This window comes from Rhinolophus ferrumequinum, chromosome 20 (assembly GCF_004115265.2).
Source record: "Rhinolophus ferrumequinum isolate MPI-CBG mRhiFer1 chromosome 20, mRhiFer1_v1.p, whole genome shotgun sequence".
Taxonomy (NCBI): Eukaryota; Metazoa; Chordata; class Mammalia; order Chiroptera; family Rhinolophidae; genus Rhinolophus; species Rhinolophus ferrumequinum.
This window is the reverse complement of record NC_046303.1, coordinates 22439533-22458009: the sequence shown is the minus strand read 5'-3', so window position 1 is coordinate 22458009 and position 18477 is coordinate 22439533. Positions and strand designations below refer to the sequence as shown.

At 37.5% G+C, this 18477-nt stretch overlaps 1 protein-coding gene across 1 annotated transcript in view; it reads right to left on the bottom strand.

Annotated features, from left to right (window-relative positions):
• The window catches only part of ANKMY2 (ankyrin repeat and MYND domain containing 2), a 33534-nt gene continuing 15057 nt past the window's right edge, over positions 1-18477 (bottom strand). Inside the window, exons 5-10 of the mRNA XM_033088681.1 lie at positions 13521-13681; positions 8797-9011; positions 7878-8013; positions 4438-4566; positions 2598-2727; positions 1-1173 (exon numbers count right to left, since the gene is read on the bottom strand). Of these exons, the coding sequence (XP_032944572.1) occupies positions 989-1173; positions 2598-2727; positions 4438-4566; positions 7878-8013; positions 8797-9011; positions 13521-13681 (956 nt within the window). The 3' untranslated portion in view covers positions 1-988. The remainder of the gene's footprint in view (positions 1174-2597; positions 2728-4437; positions 4567-7877; positions 8014-8796; positions 9012-13520; positions 13682-18477) is intronic.

The following is an 18477-nucleotide window of genomic DNA, read 5'->3' as shown; positions in this document are numbered from 1 at the left end:
GATGTGAGTTGGTTATATTAAAAGGCACAATTTATTTTATAATCAACACAAGAAACTATGAAACAGCACTGTCTTCAGCTATCACATTCTAGCTCTGTTTAAATACTATACTCTCTAAAAACTGATGCAAGAACAGTCTATAAATTAGTTATAAATCAGTTTCTGGACAGGGAAGGTCACAAGAAAAGCTTACAGGAAGATAAAAGTCAGCCTTTCAAGTGGAATATGACACATGAATTAGTTTTACAATTGTGGAAACAGAATGTTTAGCCATTATTTAATCAAGAAATTCATGATACTTTTTTTTTTTAAATGCGCATGCTGAGATAACTCTGACAATGCCAAAAATTTGACATTTCTAAAGGTACAAATACTGTAGATAAAACATCACTGTAGGAACAACATAAAGTTCAGACTACTCAAGATCATTTCTATAGAAAACTATAATTAGCTGAACTATAACAAAGATCTTTTACCATACAGCCTTTCTTCATTTTGTTACATCCTAATCAGCAGAACTTCACTATTCTAAGTGCTATTTATATGCATTTTATTCACATATAACTTATGATTCTTTTAACTACCCATCTCTGTGGCTATAAAAGTTTTTCTTTCCTGAAAAATCTCATTTCTCCTATACCTGTTCCGCTGCCCCCTTTGTTCCCTAGAGCCTGTATTTCTTATATAAAGGGGATTTATTTTCCTTTGAAAACAATTGCTGGAAAGCTGGTCTCAGAAAGGAAATAGAAATATTTCTCCTATATTTTGAAAAAAAAATTTTTTTTTCCCTAGGACTGTCTGTCCAATTATAGAACAGAAACCAGCAGGAAACTAGGACATGGTAGACAGAGCTTTGCTGGAAAGCGCTTATTCTATGAAATCCTGCCACGGTGCCTTGCGGGTGTCACAGGCAGTGAGGACACAGTCACGTTGAGTTCTCCAGCTACCTGCCGGGGTGAGCAGCATCCAAGCTGGCCTTTGTTCTCTTTCACTCCTCAGACACCTGTGGACCTGCAGTAGCATCCTGTGAGCCTTCCAGCCCAGCATCACACTGGAGAGCTTCTCTCTCCCCTTCCACACACTCTTTAGGATTGCAGTCCACTTGGGAGACTGTCGTTTCAGCCTCTGGCTGCTCTTCATTAACACAATTAGAATTGACATCGAGTTTGCCATCTGATAAAAGGGAAAGAAAAAAAAAAAAAGGTCATTTTGTTGCCAGACACTCTTCTAAGCACTTTATGTGTATTAAATTCTTTAATCCTCATAATAACCACATGAGGTAAATTATTCTCTATTATCATTATTTTACACATGGGGAAATGAGAAGAGAAGGGTTTGGTAACTTGCTTAACGTTTCACAGCTAGTAACGCCACATTTGAACTTAGACCTCTGGCTCCAAAGCAAGGCCTTGAAATCAGGATTGTTGTCTGGGATCTGACACAATCTTCATTCAAATACAGCTTTGCCATAAACTCGCTTGGTGTCTGAGGGGAGATCACTGACAGCACAAAGTTGTTTCCTTACCTACAAAGCAGGGGATGATCAAGCTTAGCCTACATTTATCGCAAATAAAGGTATTTCTAACACTGGGACTAGTGTGTGGCAAGGACTGATGTTTACCAGTTGGGAGTTCCCCCTCCACCGCCATTCCTATTCTCTCACCTCTTGTTTAGACCACGACCAGCTGTTACTCACTGCCCTCAACACACAGGATCAGGATCTGAGTTTTGTCCGGAAAGCAGGAGGAAGCATGGCAGTCAGAAAGCCTGACTATCCTCTTAACGATTTATTTATATAAATTAAATTTTCTACAAATTATTCCATCCCACTAATAGTGTTTCTCACCCAAGTGGTAAAGGGGACATGGTCCCTTGACGGGTGAAGGTGGAAGTGCTTAGTATAAAAGTCACCTGGGCAACTGTTTCAGACTCCATGCACTCCCCAGAATGTAAGCTATATTCTCTGGGGTGGGGTGCAGGCGTGGGGGTGCCTTCCCTCTCCAACATGCAAATCGTTGTTGAAGCAACTCACTGTTTCTGATGAAGATGAGTCATACACCTCATGAGGGACAGAGATGAAAAATACTACGGAACTCACTGCCCTGACACTTGTAGTAATTTATCTGTGCATTATTAGATCTGCAATTTAATGTGTCATTCATAAATCTGTTCTGTAATTTTACCTGCAGTTTTATAATTAAAAAATTTTAAAGCTTCCGACCTTAAAATCTTTGGGTAGCCATTAGGGGACATTTAATTATTCACTTATTCAAAGACCTTAACATCTTTTATGAGTAGAATATAAGTAAATACTCAGAAGCATCCCACTGTTCCAGGGCAGTCTCATGAGTCAGAAAGTAGAATGTAGAATAAACTACATTTGTCAGAGTTTTATGTCGTCTGTTTCCCAGTGACATTTACGCTGACTATATTCTATATATGATCCCAAGGATTCAAAACAGGGACACATTTGAGTTTCAGTGTGATCCTTATGTTGGTGACCCCCAAGCCTCCTTGGTCCCTGGAGAAGACTCAGTTCCTGTGTGTCCTGTGTTCCTATCATGTACCATTCCTCTCCTCGCTGTTTATATACGTACTCTTCTCCTCTTCACTCTTTGCCTTGGCAGCCTCCAACTGTTGTTTCTCATAAATGTCCTTGAGATGCTTACAGAGTTTCTTATGTGCAAACCAGTGTGTTTTCTGGCAGGTCTGATCGCAATATATTACCTGAAAGAAAGCAGTTGTAGGTTTAGTTTCAAGAGCTGTGGCTGCAGGATTTTCTAATGATGACATTAAACCAAGAGCTATGCTGTTAAAGTGTTACGTTTTCTATACTTTATTTTAAAACCATGATGTGTGGATGTGTATTGATTTGTATTTGTAATTTTTAGCTTACACTTTATAACAATAAAGGATGGTCTACCAAATGGTCTACCAAAGATTCTAAAAAATGATTGACCTAAGAACCTACCATTTGCCAGGATTGGTACAGTATAAGGACAAAGAAGACACCATTGTTATCCCAGAACAAGCTCGGGTTGAGAAAAGGCAGGAGGGGGCAGCATGTAAGGAGACAAACACCTACCAACGTAATTGATGTTCTAGTACAGGATGTATAATAACAGCAATGGGAGCACAGAGGAAGCAGTGACTCATGCTAGATGGGGGACTCAGTGGACAAAGAAATGGATAATAAGCATTGCAAGTACAGGGAGTATCTTGTACAAAAATGCAGGAATAGGAAAATGAATGATATGTTCAAGGACAGTAAGAAGTTTGCGTAAATAGAGCTTAGATTTTTGCAAGATAATATGCCGTCCATCTAGATGGTGTTGACCGCATTATTGGCCCCAATTCTTCCCTGCATCCATACACTTTCCCATGTGATCACAAAGTTCTTCTCACTGAAGGGGAGGAGAATTGACCTCAAATTTGGCCATGTGACACGTTTTGGCCAAAGGAATGAGTCAGCATGGCAATCTGAAGAGTCCTCATGTGTTTCAACTGGCCCACTTATTCTTCTGCCATCACCATGAGAACCCACTCAGGCAGGCCTGCTGGTCAGGGAGGGTTAGAGACACAAGGAACAGAAGTGCCCTGGCTGAGCCCAGCTAACCACACACAGGGGAGAAATAATGACTGTTGCTTTAAAGACTGAATTTTGGAGTGCATTTATGTGCAGTGATACTTAACCAATGCAGATGGTATCACTTCATTCTTACAACTCGAGCCCCATTTCACACCTAAGAAAACTGAGGCTCAGAGAAGTAAGTAAGTAAAGGAGATGAAGCTGGAGACGTAGAGTACAGCAGAATATGCTGAAGAATGTCAACCTTAAAAACAATAGGAAATTAACATTATCTATAGGGTACAGTGAATGTACAGACCCATGCATGTGTGCAATATCTGAATGTGAGAAGAATACAAGCAGATAGGCTCTTTACAAAGATAATTCTGGCAGAAGTGGGTAGTATAGTCCAGACAGCTGAACGACTAGTGACAGGCAGAAGGAAGTTAAGTTTTACAAGGAAGAGTTGATGAAGAGATTGTAGTTAAAATCAATATCCGAAGATTTAAGACTATATATTTATGAATTGTCCTATTCTAGGTTCGCATATCTGCACCAGCCTCAGTCCCCTATGGATAATCTTTCTCTTATAGCCATTCATTTATTCATATCTTTTCTTTCTTTGGGTGGTCAGCACAGAAGTTGGGACAGCCTGGGCCTTTGGCAGAAGGAGGCACAGAACTACATTTATCCCATAGTTCTCTTCCAAATTACTTTTAAGTTTTAGATGCAATACTTTACATCTAACTATTATAATTTATAAGAAAACTAATGTCAACCATTATGTTTACAGACTATTAAAACTCAATTTTCAACTTGGATGAAATCTAAACCAGAAACCAATGAACTTCAAAGAACTTCTTTCTTACCATTTTGCACACTGAGCATCTTTTGCTTGCTCCCTTTTCTCCGCAGGTGGTACAAAATTCAACGTCTACAAAACCCACCTGACCAGTGATGGCTTGGGTAAGTACAGAGAATGCCGTGGGATCAGAACCCTAGAGTGGGTATAAAGAGGAGAGAAAACATTCTGAAATCACCATTGAAAAACTACTGAGATGACACTCCATGAGCAATGTTGTCTAGAAGCAAACATATGAGACAAAATCATTAAGACTAGAGATTACACAGATGTTATCTATGACAAAATGACAAATACCTTTTTCAGTATACGTTTTTCTATTCAAAGTATATGGGAGGTAAGTCACAGCTCCAAATATGGCAAGATAAAAAAATTGGCCCTCTTCTAGCATAAAAGTATTTTTCAATTATGATTATTCAATAAACCCAAAAAATTTCTAAGCCCAAAAGATTTCAGATACAGGACAATGAGCTCAGAATGGAATTTTCTTAGAACATTGATTTACACTGTTCTGTATATCAAGATAGTCAAACAAAATATTCAAAAGATTGAAGAAGTATTTTAATAACATTCATTTTGAAATTGTCATGTTCCTTCTGAAAACACACAATAAGGACTGGGTTTCCTTTCATATTAAAATGCTAAGAGTTCTCTTTTGAAATTAAGACAGCATAATGGTGAGGGGGAAATATAGGTAAAATGAAACCACAGATACTAGATATCTAAATAATTTCACCAGGAATGAAGGTCTATGGCAGTTGTGCTCAAATGATGGTATGCATTGGAGAATATTCAGATCAATCCTACTATCCCATACCTTCTAATTTAGAATCTCTAAGCATGTGCTCGATGTACCTGCATTATTACAGGTAATTCCGAAACATACTAAAAGTTTGAGAATCACTGGTACTTAGTGTTACACTAAACACTTATTAAGCTATATAATTATTTTGCCTCAAAAGTAGAACACTGGATTAGACAACAGTGTAGTCCACAAATCAACAGAGTATGATATATTCAACAGATTTACAAATTACATTTTTCTGTTCAAATAGTTTTTACACGAAATTGACTGAGACCTGTTCCAAATCCTCCCCAAAATGGGACTTGGGTGGGAGTCAGAACATCATAATATTCTCACAGATGTAACCAAAGATAAGACTAAACGGTATTTTGCTAGAAGCATGGCTGCTAATGTGAACTATTACTTCAGGAAAAAATTGATGGCACAGCTGAGTAACCACATGGAATCTTTCTTGCCACTACTGGATGACAAGAACTCTTTCTTGCTATAGAAAATCTTGTCATCTGCTTTGTTAAAGAAGAATGGGTTTAAGTACCAAAGCTCCACCCATGGAAAACATTCCGCCTACAAACAAACAGGATACTGTATTCAATGTGTCCTATACAATCAGATACATTATAGCCTTCCAGAACTTAAAATATGCACTATGAATTGATAAAGCAAAGCAGCATTAAGAATATAATCTTTTATAATGCTGGAGCAACATTTCTTAAGTGTGTCCATGCTTCACACTTCCTGCTGAATGCTGGGATAGGAGAAGCCAGAGTAGCACGCGAGGCAGAGGGAATCAACCTCTGCAGCAGGGATCGGGCATCTGCATTGTCAGAAAGGGCAGAGGTGACCCTCAGGGTAGCCACCGTGTTACGGAAAAGGTTAGCACTGCTTCAAGGCTTATGAACTTGCAGTATAAGGAAACCCGTTCAGAAGTAAACAGTGGCTATCTCCGCCAATCACAAGCATTCCAGATAAATCAAGTTTTCCACAGAGCAGAATATGTAACTCTTAAAGAACAAAAATTTCTAGAGAGAGAGTTTTCTCAAATGCATTAAACCCTATCTTTTCTTTATTAATAAACATGTCCTGCATCACTCAGATCACTAGGATAAATAACCATTATACGTCATAAACTGCATGACTCTATGATACAAGGATAAGATGATGAATTGACCTCTATACTGACTTGCATTGACTTTTTTTAAAGTACTCTGGGCAGCTACTTATAGTTTTTGTGTTTTCCCCCTTGACGGTAGAATGTCTATTACCACTTGTTAGTGCTGGAAATACCCCAGAGCAGCCACTGCTAGCTGTTTCTCTGACAACCATTCCACCAAATTCCTTACTAATAGAGGCATAATTTTGTTCAGTGCAGCAGTGTTTAGACCTGCCCAGAAGACCCATTTTCCTAGATGTCTGTGCAGCTAAGAGGGGTCATGTGACACAGGCAGTGTTTCTGGGAGCTTATGTTTTCCAGTTATAGACCTGCCTAGGATAGGAATGTAAGCTTGGAGGACGAGCATTGGATGCCTGGCAACCACAAGGTCATAACGCATGCGTACTGTAATCCAGATGGCTAATGGAAGAATGGGAAAATGTTTGGGTCCCCAATCTATTTTTGAGCCACTGTGTCAGATTTGGTCTGCCTATCTTTGGGCTTCCGAGTTTAAGTAAATAAATAAACTCTTATTTATTTAATTGATAGTTGGCTGGAGTTTGATATGTGTGGTCAAAACACATTCATAACTGATAAACCACCCTCATAATTTGCTAACTTTAATTTTCCAAAAGGTTGAAATAGCCAAGTATATTAAAATGGGGAAAGCATCTCTATGGGAAATCATGGAGAGCTCTCATGCATAAATCAATGCACGAACTTTAAGCCTAAGAGAAAATAGCTGATAAAGGGTTGATGGAAATGTATAAAAGCATGACTGGTGGAGAGAAGGTGAACAGAAACCTGTTCAAAATAGTGAAGGCAGGGAGTGTCTTATGAGATACTCCTGAAATAAATATGTTACAAAAGGGCAATAAGTAATTTAAAGAAGAGATAAGAAAGTTAAAATTTACTTACCATAGCTGTGAAGTATAAATAGATTTTTTTGTTGTTGTTACGAATGGAAAACTTATCAAGTCAGAGGCATTAAGGTAGGCCCTAAGAAGCTGGGACATATTTTGAGATTGTTTATCAGGACATACAAGGAGCTGTCCCATACTCACCCCTTCACCTCTTCACTAACCGGAAGCCATCAAGCTAGACAATCAATTTCAACTTTCATCTAGCGTGGGACTCTCTACTGGTTTTTCACAAGCTACAGGTGAACATGTGTGTATCTGTATTACACAGTACACGTGTACCCACTTTTACAGGTTTTACAGAGGTATTTAAAATGTAAATTTCCACTATAACCATCCATATTCCGACACAGGGAAGTACTATTGATTAAACCATGAGCTATATAAATGGAAGAAAAGGATCGAGAGAAGAAAAATGGATAAACAGAAACAGGGTTAACAGGCAGACCTATCTCCATGTTTGTTGCTGAAAATTTTCTAAAACAATAATTTCTTCATTAATGCCTTTAATTGTCCAAAATATGGTAATTGGGTCTTACTGATAGAGTTAAATGAATTATTAAGAACCTTACAATTTCAACAGGAGCAATGCTTCGCACCAGCTGCTGGAGAAGTGTAGCTTCACAGTAAGGAAATTTTCTGATACTTTCTCTAATGATCTTTTCTTGATATATCGGAAAGCCATCAGAAGGTCGGCCTTTTAACAAGCTGAAAGATATGTTTAAAAGAGTAATAGGAGGGAGTTGAATCACTAAGCGTTTCCTCTCAGCTGAACCCATAAACTTTTAGGAGTTTCTTACTTGCTGACATAAGATTTTCATTGTCTCTTAAAATCAAGATGATAGACTCAATTCAAACTGCTGCTTTACGTCCATGTCAGGCTAGGCCTTATCAGGTTTAGGGGCCTGCAGTGGTATTTACAGAAGCAACCCCTACCATAAAACACACTAAACACTGTTATCAGGTCAGCTAGTTACTTATTACCATGTCAGTTATTTGAACAAAGAATGAAAACTCGCATCAAGTCACACCCTTCCGATGTAGTTCACTTTTCTCAGTAAAACTATCGGAGAATTTGATCCCTGGTGGTCAGAGAACAAGGGTGACACAGCTCTCCCAGGTACAGTAACGGAAATACAGAGTGTCATTATGAATCCAGAGCAGCAGCCTATGGCATAGCATACCTATTCTCACATTTGGACCTGGGCTACTTTCTAGCTATCTGATCGGATGCACACTATTTAAACTCTCCAAACCTCAGGTTTGTCACCTGGAACCGGGGATAACAAAAGCACTGTTAGAAAGAGCACAGAATGGAATAATCACTCAGTCTAAGTATAAAATTGCCCCTTGTTTCTTGCAGACTAAATGTGATCCCAATAGTAACACCTACTGCTAAAGTGCTTAAGTTTTACATCTATAACAAGGCTTCATACAATAACACATCATCCATTTGTGTGTATTTCACACATGACATGGTAAAAACGGTACCTTTTGATCAGAGTATCCAGTTTATTTTCTCCATCTTTCAGGAAGTTAATACATTTCTGAAAGATACAGCTGATGTAATGCATTTTCATAGCCAATACTTCATTCATGTCTCTTTGCTTCATACATTTCTCACAAATCAAATCCATCACCTTGTAGCATTTACTCAGAGCTGCTTCTTCTGCCAGCAGAGGATTCTCCTTTACAAGCATCACGATCTAGAAGAAATTCTAGTGAGCTTAGAAGTTCCGTGACAGACTTTTCCATGTCAAAATTCGGTAGTCAATTTTAGTTGATTTCAAATAAAAATTAACAAATCAAGTCTTTCTTATGTTTACTATGTTAATTCATAGTTAATTGTTTACTATGTTAATTCAAGTCTTATGTTTACTATGTTAATTCAAATTAGAACACAAATTGTCACTGATCAAAGTTATAAAACTAATACAGAAGGACCCTGATATTGTGGAATCTCTTGAATTCCGTATGGTATGTCAAACTTGTCACGTGATCTGACATCTAGCTAAACTGGGGTGTTTGTTAGCGTGCCACTTGGAATCATAGTTTTAGTGTCCCTGTTAAAACCACTTGTACTAAAGATAAACATGACATATGTGCACATCCTTTATATAACGAAATCAACAAGCACTCACTACTTTTAGAATTTAAAATTTGAGCTTTAGAATTTCATGGCTGGAAGAACTAAACTCTCATTAATTCTTATTAATTACAAGGAAATGAGATTTTTACAGAAAGAGGTCTAAAAATAAAAGGTGTATGACTTTCTGCTTAACTACATTTCTCTGTGGAAATTTCCCTAATGTGTTCTAATCATCTATAATAATGAGAACCGGTCAAAGAGCAAAGCAAAAATAGCTTTAAAAGGCGGAACATTAGAGAGTTATTAAATCTGACGCATCATGAGTCCCACACTTGCCATACTTGTATATGTGCAAACTAAGCTCAAATTCAGTGTAGTAGGGGGCATTTCTTTTTGGCTTTGTTATAGGGCACATCACCTGCGAAAAACAGCTGTAAAAATTCATGGTGACATGACACTACTGTAAACATGTGTAACATAGGCATGATTATATGCACAGAGCAGAAATCAGTATTTGTTAACCTACATGTTATAGCTAAATACCTGTCCCAGGTAATACACATATAAATGTTAGGGAACAACAGGTAGCAGATTTCATAAAGTAGATCCTTTTCTTTTTAGATCCTTTTCTTTAGACATGAAGAAAGATAATTTGTTAAGTAAAACCCAGGCATAACCTCCTACTTGGACATTTAACATAGATTAAATGTTCTTGTGAAATTAAAATATGATTTTTACTTATTTTTTCACACTATTAGATTGATATATAATCTAGTATTTTACTTAAAATACAGCACTTAATAATAAATTATTAGAGTTCATGAAATAAGTCCAATCAGAATCCCTGATGATCAATTTCCTGACAACTTTACCTACCATATCAAAAATCAACTTTGGCAGGGAAGACTAATTCATTACCCATTTATATTTCTGCAGTCAACTGCAATCATTTGAAGCTGGTTTTTCAATATTTTTGTATACAGCATTCATAATCAAAGTATAGGGTCTTAAATTTACCAGTAGGAATTCTTAAAAAAAAAAACTCAAATAGAACACAGTTTAATGATTTTTTTGTTTGTTAAGACATTAGGCTTTATTTATTTTATAGTATTCAGCAATATACATAAAGAAAAGTGATATATAACCACAGCTCTACCATGAGCTTACTGCAACATTTACATAGCTACACACAAAGAATAATACTTGAACTAGTTTCCTTTCATCTCTGCAGCACTATAAAGTAATATATTATAAAGGAAGCCCTTATTATTAACTATTGAGAAAGAATAAATATACTTCAGCAGGCAAAAAAGCCATATATATCTCATCTCCCAAATAATGGCTACCTTAGAATATGTTTATACAGTGGCATTTTGAATTCTTCTTATTTTTTAAACGCCATTTTAGAAAAATTACTAAATCAACAATTATGGGCTTAAAAGTCATCTTAACAATTAAAAATGGGATCACTTGTGCACATCTGCCTCCTGACCACTTAGAGCCTCTGCTCCTCTGTTGTCATTTTTCCTGTGATTCTGGTTTTCTCCTTTCTGACCTCTGTATTCCAGGTATCAGCACGGTTCCTTATTGCTATAGCAGCCACTTAACCTGGACACAATGTAGCTGTGTTTGGTACACTGTAGCAAAAAGATGAATTGTGTATTGAGGATTCCTGTGCTGTGTTAAAAGGTCTTTAACCCTATAGAGTGACTGTTAATTACATTTCTATAATGCTTCCTATGAAGACCAATGCCAGCGTGAAAAGGGCTAAAGCAATAAACGTGGGCCATCACAAAAGCAACTGCGCAGCTTTTACCTGAAGTGTGGATAAAAGAAAGGTTTTCAAGTGAATAGACTATATTTATTCCTACAAAAAGCAAGGTCTGAACTGAAAGAAGGTACTATAATCACAGAATTGTCTTTATTATAAGACCAAGTGCCCTAAAAAATATAATGTAGGCTATTTCAGCATATATACCTTTATAATTTATTGCCTGTATAAGTATGCCCTTAATCTAATTTACTCAAAGTATGTGCCTTTAAAGATAATTGGAAGTACAATAATTCTTAGGACAGTTAACCCTGAGTGACTAGGTTCCATGTAAATGTCAAAAATTACACCCCAGACTCAATTATTGCAATAATTGAGATTATTGTAATTTCAAGGAGTGGAAACAGTGAATCAGAAAAATGGAGGAAACGTCTTCAAATCAATCTAAACCAGAATATCCTGTAATGCTCAGGCTAAAGGGAAACAACAAGGGCTTTGTAAAACCATACACATTCTCTAGACTGAGAAATACTGTATCCCTAGGAAAAAGCCTGACTTCTCAGCCTAGCCTGCCCCCACCCCTGAGAGAAAGGGTGCCGTGGAGAGGATGTCGCTGCTATTTATAGGAGTTCTCTTTCCTCTGTGTGCTGGGGGAGGGAGGGGGCGGGGGGGGCAGAATCACTGATACAGAAGAGGCTAAATATTTTTTAAAGGTTAAATTCCAAGTCCTATATAACCTTCACTAGAAATACAAACATGTGATTCACAGCTGAATTTTTTTTTTGCCCACTTAGGATCGCAAGTGTTGCCTCTAGCAGTTTTTTTCAGATGTTAAGTAAACCATTCCAGTTCTGAAAAATAAAATCAGAATTGACTCTACTTCTCTGTCTTACAGGAAATATCTGCTGGCTTGTCATCTCTCTCGATGGCCCAGAAAATCAATCTGGGTGAAGGGCCACGTGACAGGTACTTTTGTTGGTTTGTTTGCTTCTTAAGCTTCAAAGACTATATACAAATGGATACCTCAATAGATACCTCAATAGTTATATAGAGTTTGGAACTTATATCTCCAAATGAGTGTTAGCTGTCAAAAGAGTTAGTTTATGAAAATTGTCCACTTACTTTAATGGTGCAGTGTACTCGTAATACACTTCTAAAGAAATCTATTTTCACTACATTAAAATAACACCTTGTATTACGGGAAAACCTCAATTTTTCACCCAACTCACTGTTTTGCTCACCACACAGCTCTGAGTTACTAAGAATGAAGACATATGACAGAATTTTGATAAAGGACAGCATCATTGGGGCACACATGGTGTTTTTCGTAATGATTCCCTGAAGAAATTATACTCATTTGGATTGATTCAAAAATTATTTTATAAACAAACAAAAGGGCTGTGTATAAAATATGAAGAAAATAGCAGTGAAAACAGTGCAGAATCGCTCTTGAAGTCTCCCAGTGAAGCCCTGTGAACTTCCAGGTTGCTCTACAAAGTTTGCAAATTTGTGAGTTGACTAAATTCCTGGAGGAGCTAAATTACATCAAGGCATCAAATAGCTACTTGCATTAAGAAACCTGTTCACGATTACATTTCAGAACACCTCTTGGAGGGATAATTGCTGGAGTAGATGGTGTTGTGCCCCACCCAGATCCTCTGTACCAGGCCTGCACACCAGGTCCCAGCTACTGGGAGTGCTGGTGGCTGGGAGCTCAGAGCTGCCTCCTGCCCCAGCCAGGGAGCTGCCTTCACTCAAAGGGAGCCACCTGATGGGGCACTATTGGCGGGGGCTGTCCTTCCCCTCTGGGGACAGGTCTCAGCCAATGACTGATAGGAAAGCCTGGCTCCCCTGCCTCTCCGGAGCCGTTAACAGTCCAGCGCTCCCTGTAAGATGAAGGGGAAGCTAGGCTTCAGCTGAACCCACCTCGTTACCTAGCTTCTCTTCCTCTCTAGTGTGTGTTCTCTCACTCTTCCAGGTTTCAACTGAGCGCATCCTTCATCTCATCAGCTGAACAAGAGAACCCATCGCAAGCTCTCCAGCTGCAAAACTCAACCCCAGACAGTTAGGATCCTACAGACCGTGTTTCCCCGAAAACAAGACCTAGCCGGACCATCAGCTCTAATGCATCTTTTGGAGTAAAAATTAATATAAGACCCGCTCTTATATTATAGGAGACCCGGTTTTATGTTATAATAAAATAAGACTGGGTCTTATATTAATTTGGGCTCCAAAAGAGTCATTACAGCTGATGGTCCAGCGAGGTCTTATTTTCAGGGAACCACAGTCGTAAGAACAGTTTGAACTCTGAAGCAATATTTAAATAAAAAGCAAATACAATAAATGCTACACTACCTTGACAGGATGAAGATTTGTTGTGGTGATAATTTTGTGCAGCGGGCCTGCCAACTTTGGGGGCAGTTTCGGCTCTTTATCCAGTCCCTGGGGTTTAGTGTAATAATCCAGTCTCTCTCGAGGAAAGAAATTGTTGATTACAGTCACACAGTCATGTTGACCTTTTAATAGCAAAATAGGAAATTTGTTCTTTTATCATTCAAAATAAGACACTTTCCAATTTTTCTTATAAATTATGTTGCTCTGTTTTCTTGTAAGGTAAACATGCATCAACATCTTTAATTTTCAGGAAAGGAGAGTAGAGGAGGAGGAGAGGTAAAATGTTTTGGGGAACACTTGTGAAGTCAAGAAATAATCTTTTAAAGACACAGAATCCATAATATGTATGAAGAGTATATGGATTACAAAAAAAGCAATGTTCAGCTTATGATTGGCCCTAAGTATTTTATAAAGGTTGCTTGTAAGTGACGTGTCTCTTCTCACCCCTACACAAATGATGGTCATAATTCCCCAACCACATCTGGCTTTCTTTGTACAGAATTTAAATTTATAAAACTTAAAAAAAAAAAAAACAATTTATAAAACTCTATTATCCTAATTATCATTCATATTAGCAAACTAGTATCCCCTCCCCTTGAATCTGAGAAAAGCTTGGCCTCTTTGCGAAATGAATCAGAGAAAAACCTTTTGCTCCCACAAGCCTGGAATCCACATTATGGCTTCTCGTAGATTGTTGTGCCACTGCTACGCCATGTCTAGTGATAAAAATGGTTCTATGAAAGTCACACCTTCCATGGCAAAGTTGGAGGCCGGCATGTGTGTTTCTGAGGCCTCCCTCTCCCCAGACCCCTCTCCACTACCTCTCGGGAGGAAGGAAATGGCCACTCTGGGCCAGCAGGCAGAACCTGCAGGAAACATTTGTGGGTGCCGGCTCTTCCGGGATCTCCGGAGGAAAGATTTCTTCCTCCTCCTGCCTGACATGGGCTGATGTGAGTTCTAGGGAGCAGGCCCAGACGCTGGGGCTCCCAGACAGTGGTCCACCCTGGGCAGCCTATGGCCCCTGTCCACTTATGCACAGTACTGGGACAGTCACTTCATCCTGCCAACCACAGGTGACCTACAGGGGGACTGCACAATGGGCCATGTGGACCTTAAACGGGGGGCTGACAGAGGGTTCTGCTAGTCCAGGATTTCCTGAAAACCCAAGAGAGAAGCGGCTTCCTCCTCGTCTCAACAGAGGACAAAATACCTACTGGTTTGCTGAGCCTGGGCCCACCGGTACAGAGACGGTGCCACTTCGGTCCACTGCTGCCTGACCCTGTGGACTCTACCTGACCGCCTGGGACATGCAGAGCTAAGTGCCCAAGGGCACCCAGCATCTCAGGAGACTAATCATTGCCTACGACAGGTGGCCTCTTCAGTGAGAAGTATACTGACAACATCAACCTCCACCACAACCAAACTATAACCATAGTTGTGGAACAGGAACATGTAAATTAAGCAGATCAATTACAGTATGTAAACAGACTTTCATAGACGAAGAAAGTTTTAAAAGTCAATAGACAAGGATGGCCGGTTTGCTCAGTCGTTAGAGCGCAGTGCTCATAACACCAACGTTGCTGGTTCAATTACCACATGGGCCAGTGAGCTGGGCCCTCCACAACTAGATTGACAACAACAACTTGACTTGGAGCTGATGGGTCCTGGAAAAACACACTGTTCCCCAATATTCCCCAATTAAAAAAAAAAAGTCAATAGACAAACTGAAAGGGGTAATCCTAGTTACTAATATTTATTACGAACTAAATAGTAATATAGATGATGAAGCAGATGATCTATGTCAAAACAGAGAAAAAATAGGAGATAAAAATCATTATGGAAGCAACGAGAGAGCTAAAAGACAGATACAGAAAATGTAGTAGTGAAAAATAATAGAAATCCCAGAAAGAAAAAAAGAAATGGATGGAGAATTAATAATTAAACATATGACAGAAAAACATGTCCCTGATTTGAAGGTAAATTTTAGTAGTGATCATAACATCATTTTTGTTATTTGATGCTATTAACTGAAACACCAGTTTCTTTTTCTTTTTGATCAGAAAGCTCCGTATATATATCTTGAGGAGAAGTCATACAGTAATAGGATGTATTAAAAATCTGAGGTGCTCTGTTTAGAAAATAACAACCTTCAAGAAAAATGAGAGGCAAGCAAAGCTACTGCAAGTGGGATAGACACACGACAGCATCAAAACTGACAGAGAACTACGTGTGGGAATTTACAACTAGATATGAAGAAACTAGAGCAGATAAAGACAAACTGTGTTGCTTCCTTAAAGCACAGTCTACATCGAGCTTCAGAAAACTGACAGATGTTCTATTGAAAAGAGTGTTGTAAAACCACTCTTGAAAAATATCAAAATACACACATCAAGATTTGAAGACAAAGGGGTGAGAAGAAAATGTGGAATTAGCTTGTAACTATATCTTCTCACCAGCCCCCAATCGTATAGTCAGAAATCGCCCTGTTAACAGTTAGAATTATTTGTACATAAAAATACCAGCTACATAACAATGACAGTCACAGGTCTCGAGGTTTCTTAGGATCGCACCTTTGTCAGAAGAAAAAAATAGTATTACTTTACTTTTCTCAAGTAGTACTTACTTTGACATTTTATTTTAATTAATATGCTAATAATTTATATTAGAGTGACATATAAAGTTTATCTTTATAAATTTTTACTTAATCTGCATTTATATTTTTATAATTGAAACTATTAAATATTCAGTTTTACTAGTTTTTAATTTATGAATTCTGAATACATACAAATAAAACAGTACTATTAATATAGAAAATAAATGCTGGGGATGAGGGAAACCTGGGTATTATTTTGCTCCAGTGTTACTATCACTAGACTCGAGTCTTCTAGATTGAATGGGCTCACTGAGTCCATCCTGGGCAGGACTAATCAGAACACACCCACAAGTAGACACATCCTAGAATTTTTTAAATTTAAAAAAATTTTTTTTAATTTCAAGGATAAACTGAAATTGAAACAGACTTCCACAAGGAGAAACAAAATATTTATAAAAGAACATAAATCAAATTTTCATTTGCAAAACCAAGATTTAGAAAACTGGAATAAATTCTACATATGATTGCAAGAAAAGAATAGCGATACAAGAATCACGAAACTAGCCAAGATATGACTCACATTTCAGAGAGGAAGACAGTTTCGGTTATGATGGGTTTCAAACAATATACAACCTACATACTATCTGAGAAGGTCCTGTCACTAAAACTTAATTGAGAACAGAGAACTCAAGATGGAGCAAGAAGGAAAGGAAGCAGTGGAGAAGAGTCCTGGGCCACAGAGATATTAATAATTGGAATGGGTGGAGATAGCATATGACTGAGAAATTATATGGTTGACCATGAGAATTACTGAAAGAGAAGTAACATACTATGAGGTACACTCTAATAACATATTAGTACTTTCAGTATTTTTTAACACTAAACTCTCTCAGCAAAGTCCAGAGCTAGTGGAAGTGATGGAAGAGCAAAGGAAAGGCCTGTTGCCTAACAAAGGCAAAGCAGAGGATGTGGAGAAATAAATGAGTTATAAGGATTTCCTCTTGTTGGGGTAGCTGAATGGGCCACAACAGTGCCTTGGGGGTGGGGCATAGAGTATAGTTTTGTTCCTGTTTTTAGATGAGAATTGAGAAATAAGGATTTAATTGGGAGTGTTGTGAATAGGAAAGCAAGTACTAGTGGAATAGAAAAGTCTTCTTGATCTTTCAAGTTAATAAAAAGAGAAAATATACTCTAACATGACCAGGCCAATCACATTAAGGAAACACACACACACACACACACAAATACACACACACACACACGAAGAAATAACCACCAAGTGAAATATAGAGTAAAAAAATGAAGTGAAAGAGGAGGAATGCAACCAAGTTCATCCGTAATTATATGAAATATGCATAAACTGAATACCTGTTAAAAGAGAAAGACTATCTTTTGGGTTAGAAGACAGAATCCACTTATGTTTATAACTACAGAGGTATAGTAGTATTTACACTACTAAAATAAAATGATAAAATATTGAAAATAAAGGGACAAGCAAAGATTATTGGCAAAATGCTAAAAACAAAAAAGGAATCAGGAATGGCTATAATATCAGAAAAAGAACTAAAAATTAAACAAGACAAAGAATAGCATTATATAATAATAAAACCAATAGCAATATCATAATAAAAAGTAAAAGCTAAAACTATTTCCATTAAAAACAGGAAAAAGACATGAGATGCCAATTATCACTACTATTATTCTTACTTTGAAACCTGAAGTTAATTCAAATAGAAAATAAATAAAAATGAATAGCTATAAAACTCAGAGACTCTAATAAAAATGACGAGAAGGAAAAAAAAGAAATCGCTAGCTTTCTCTTTATTACCCATAGCGAGCTAGAAATGACAAGAGTGTGGAGGTAGTGGTGGGAATTTTCTTTACAAAATAGACAATAACTATCAATTACTTCGAAATAAATTTTAAAAGAAGACATTTTTATATAAAAATAAATTTTAAAAGAAAGACTGATATGAAGGAATCTAATAAGTATTATTGAAGGATTAAAAACAAGTCAAAAACAAAACAATATAAAGATACATTATGTGATGGGGATGGGAAGTCTTAACATCACACAGATGTCAACTCTCTGCAAATAATTATATAACCGTTTAATGAAAGTCCAACAAAAACTGAAAAGGATTTGGGGAAGGGAGGAATTGCATTCAAAGGGAAATAACTGAGAGGACATTTGCTTTACTTTAAAGTCAATGTGATCAAAACAACATGGTATTAATACAGAAAGTGACAAACAGATGTGTAGAAGAGAATATTGGATCCAGAAATAGATACCAGTATATAAGAGAATTTAACTTACTACAAAAG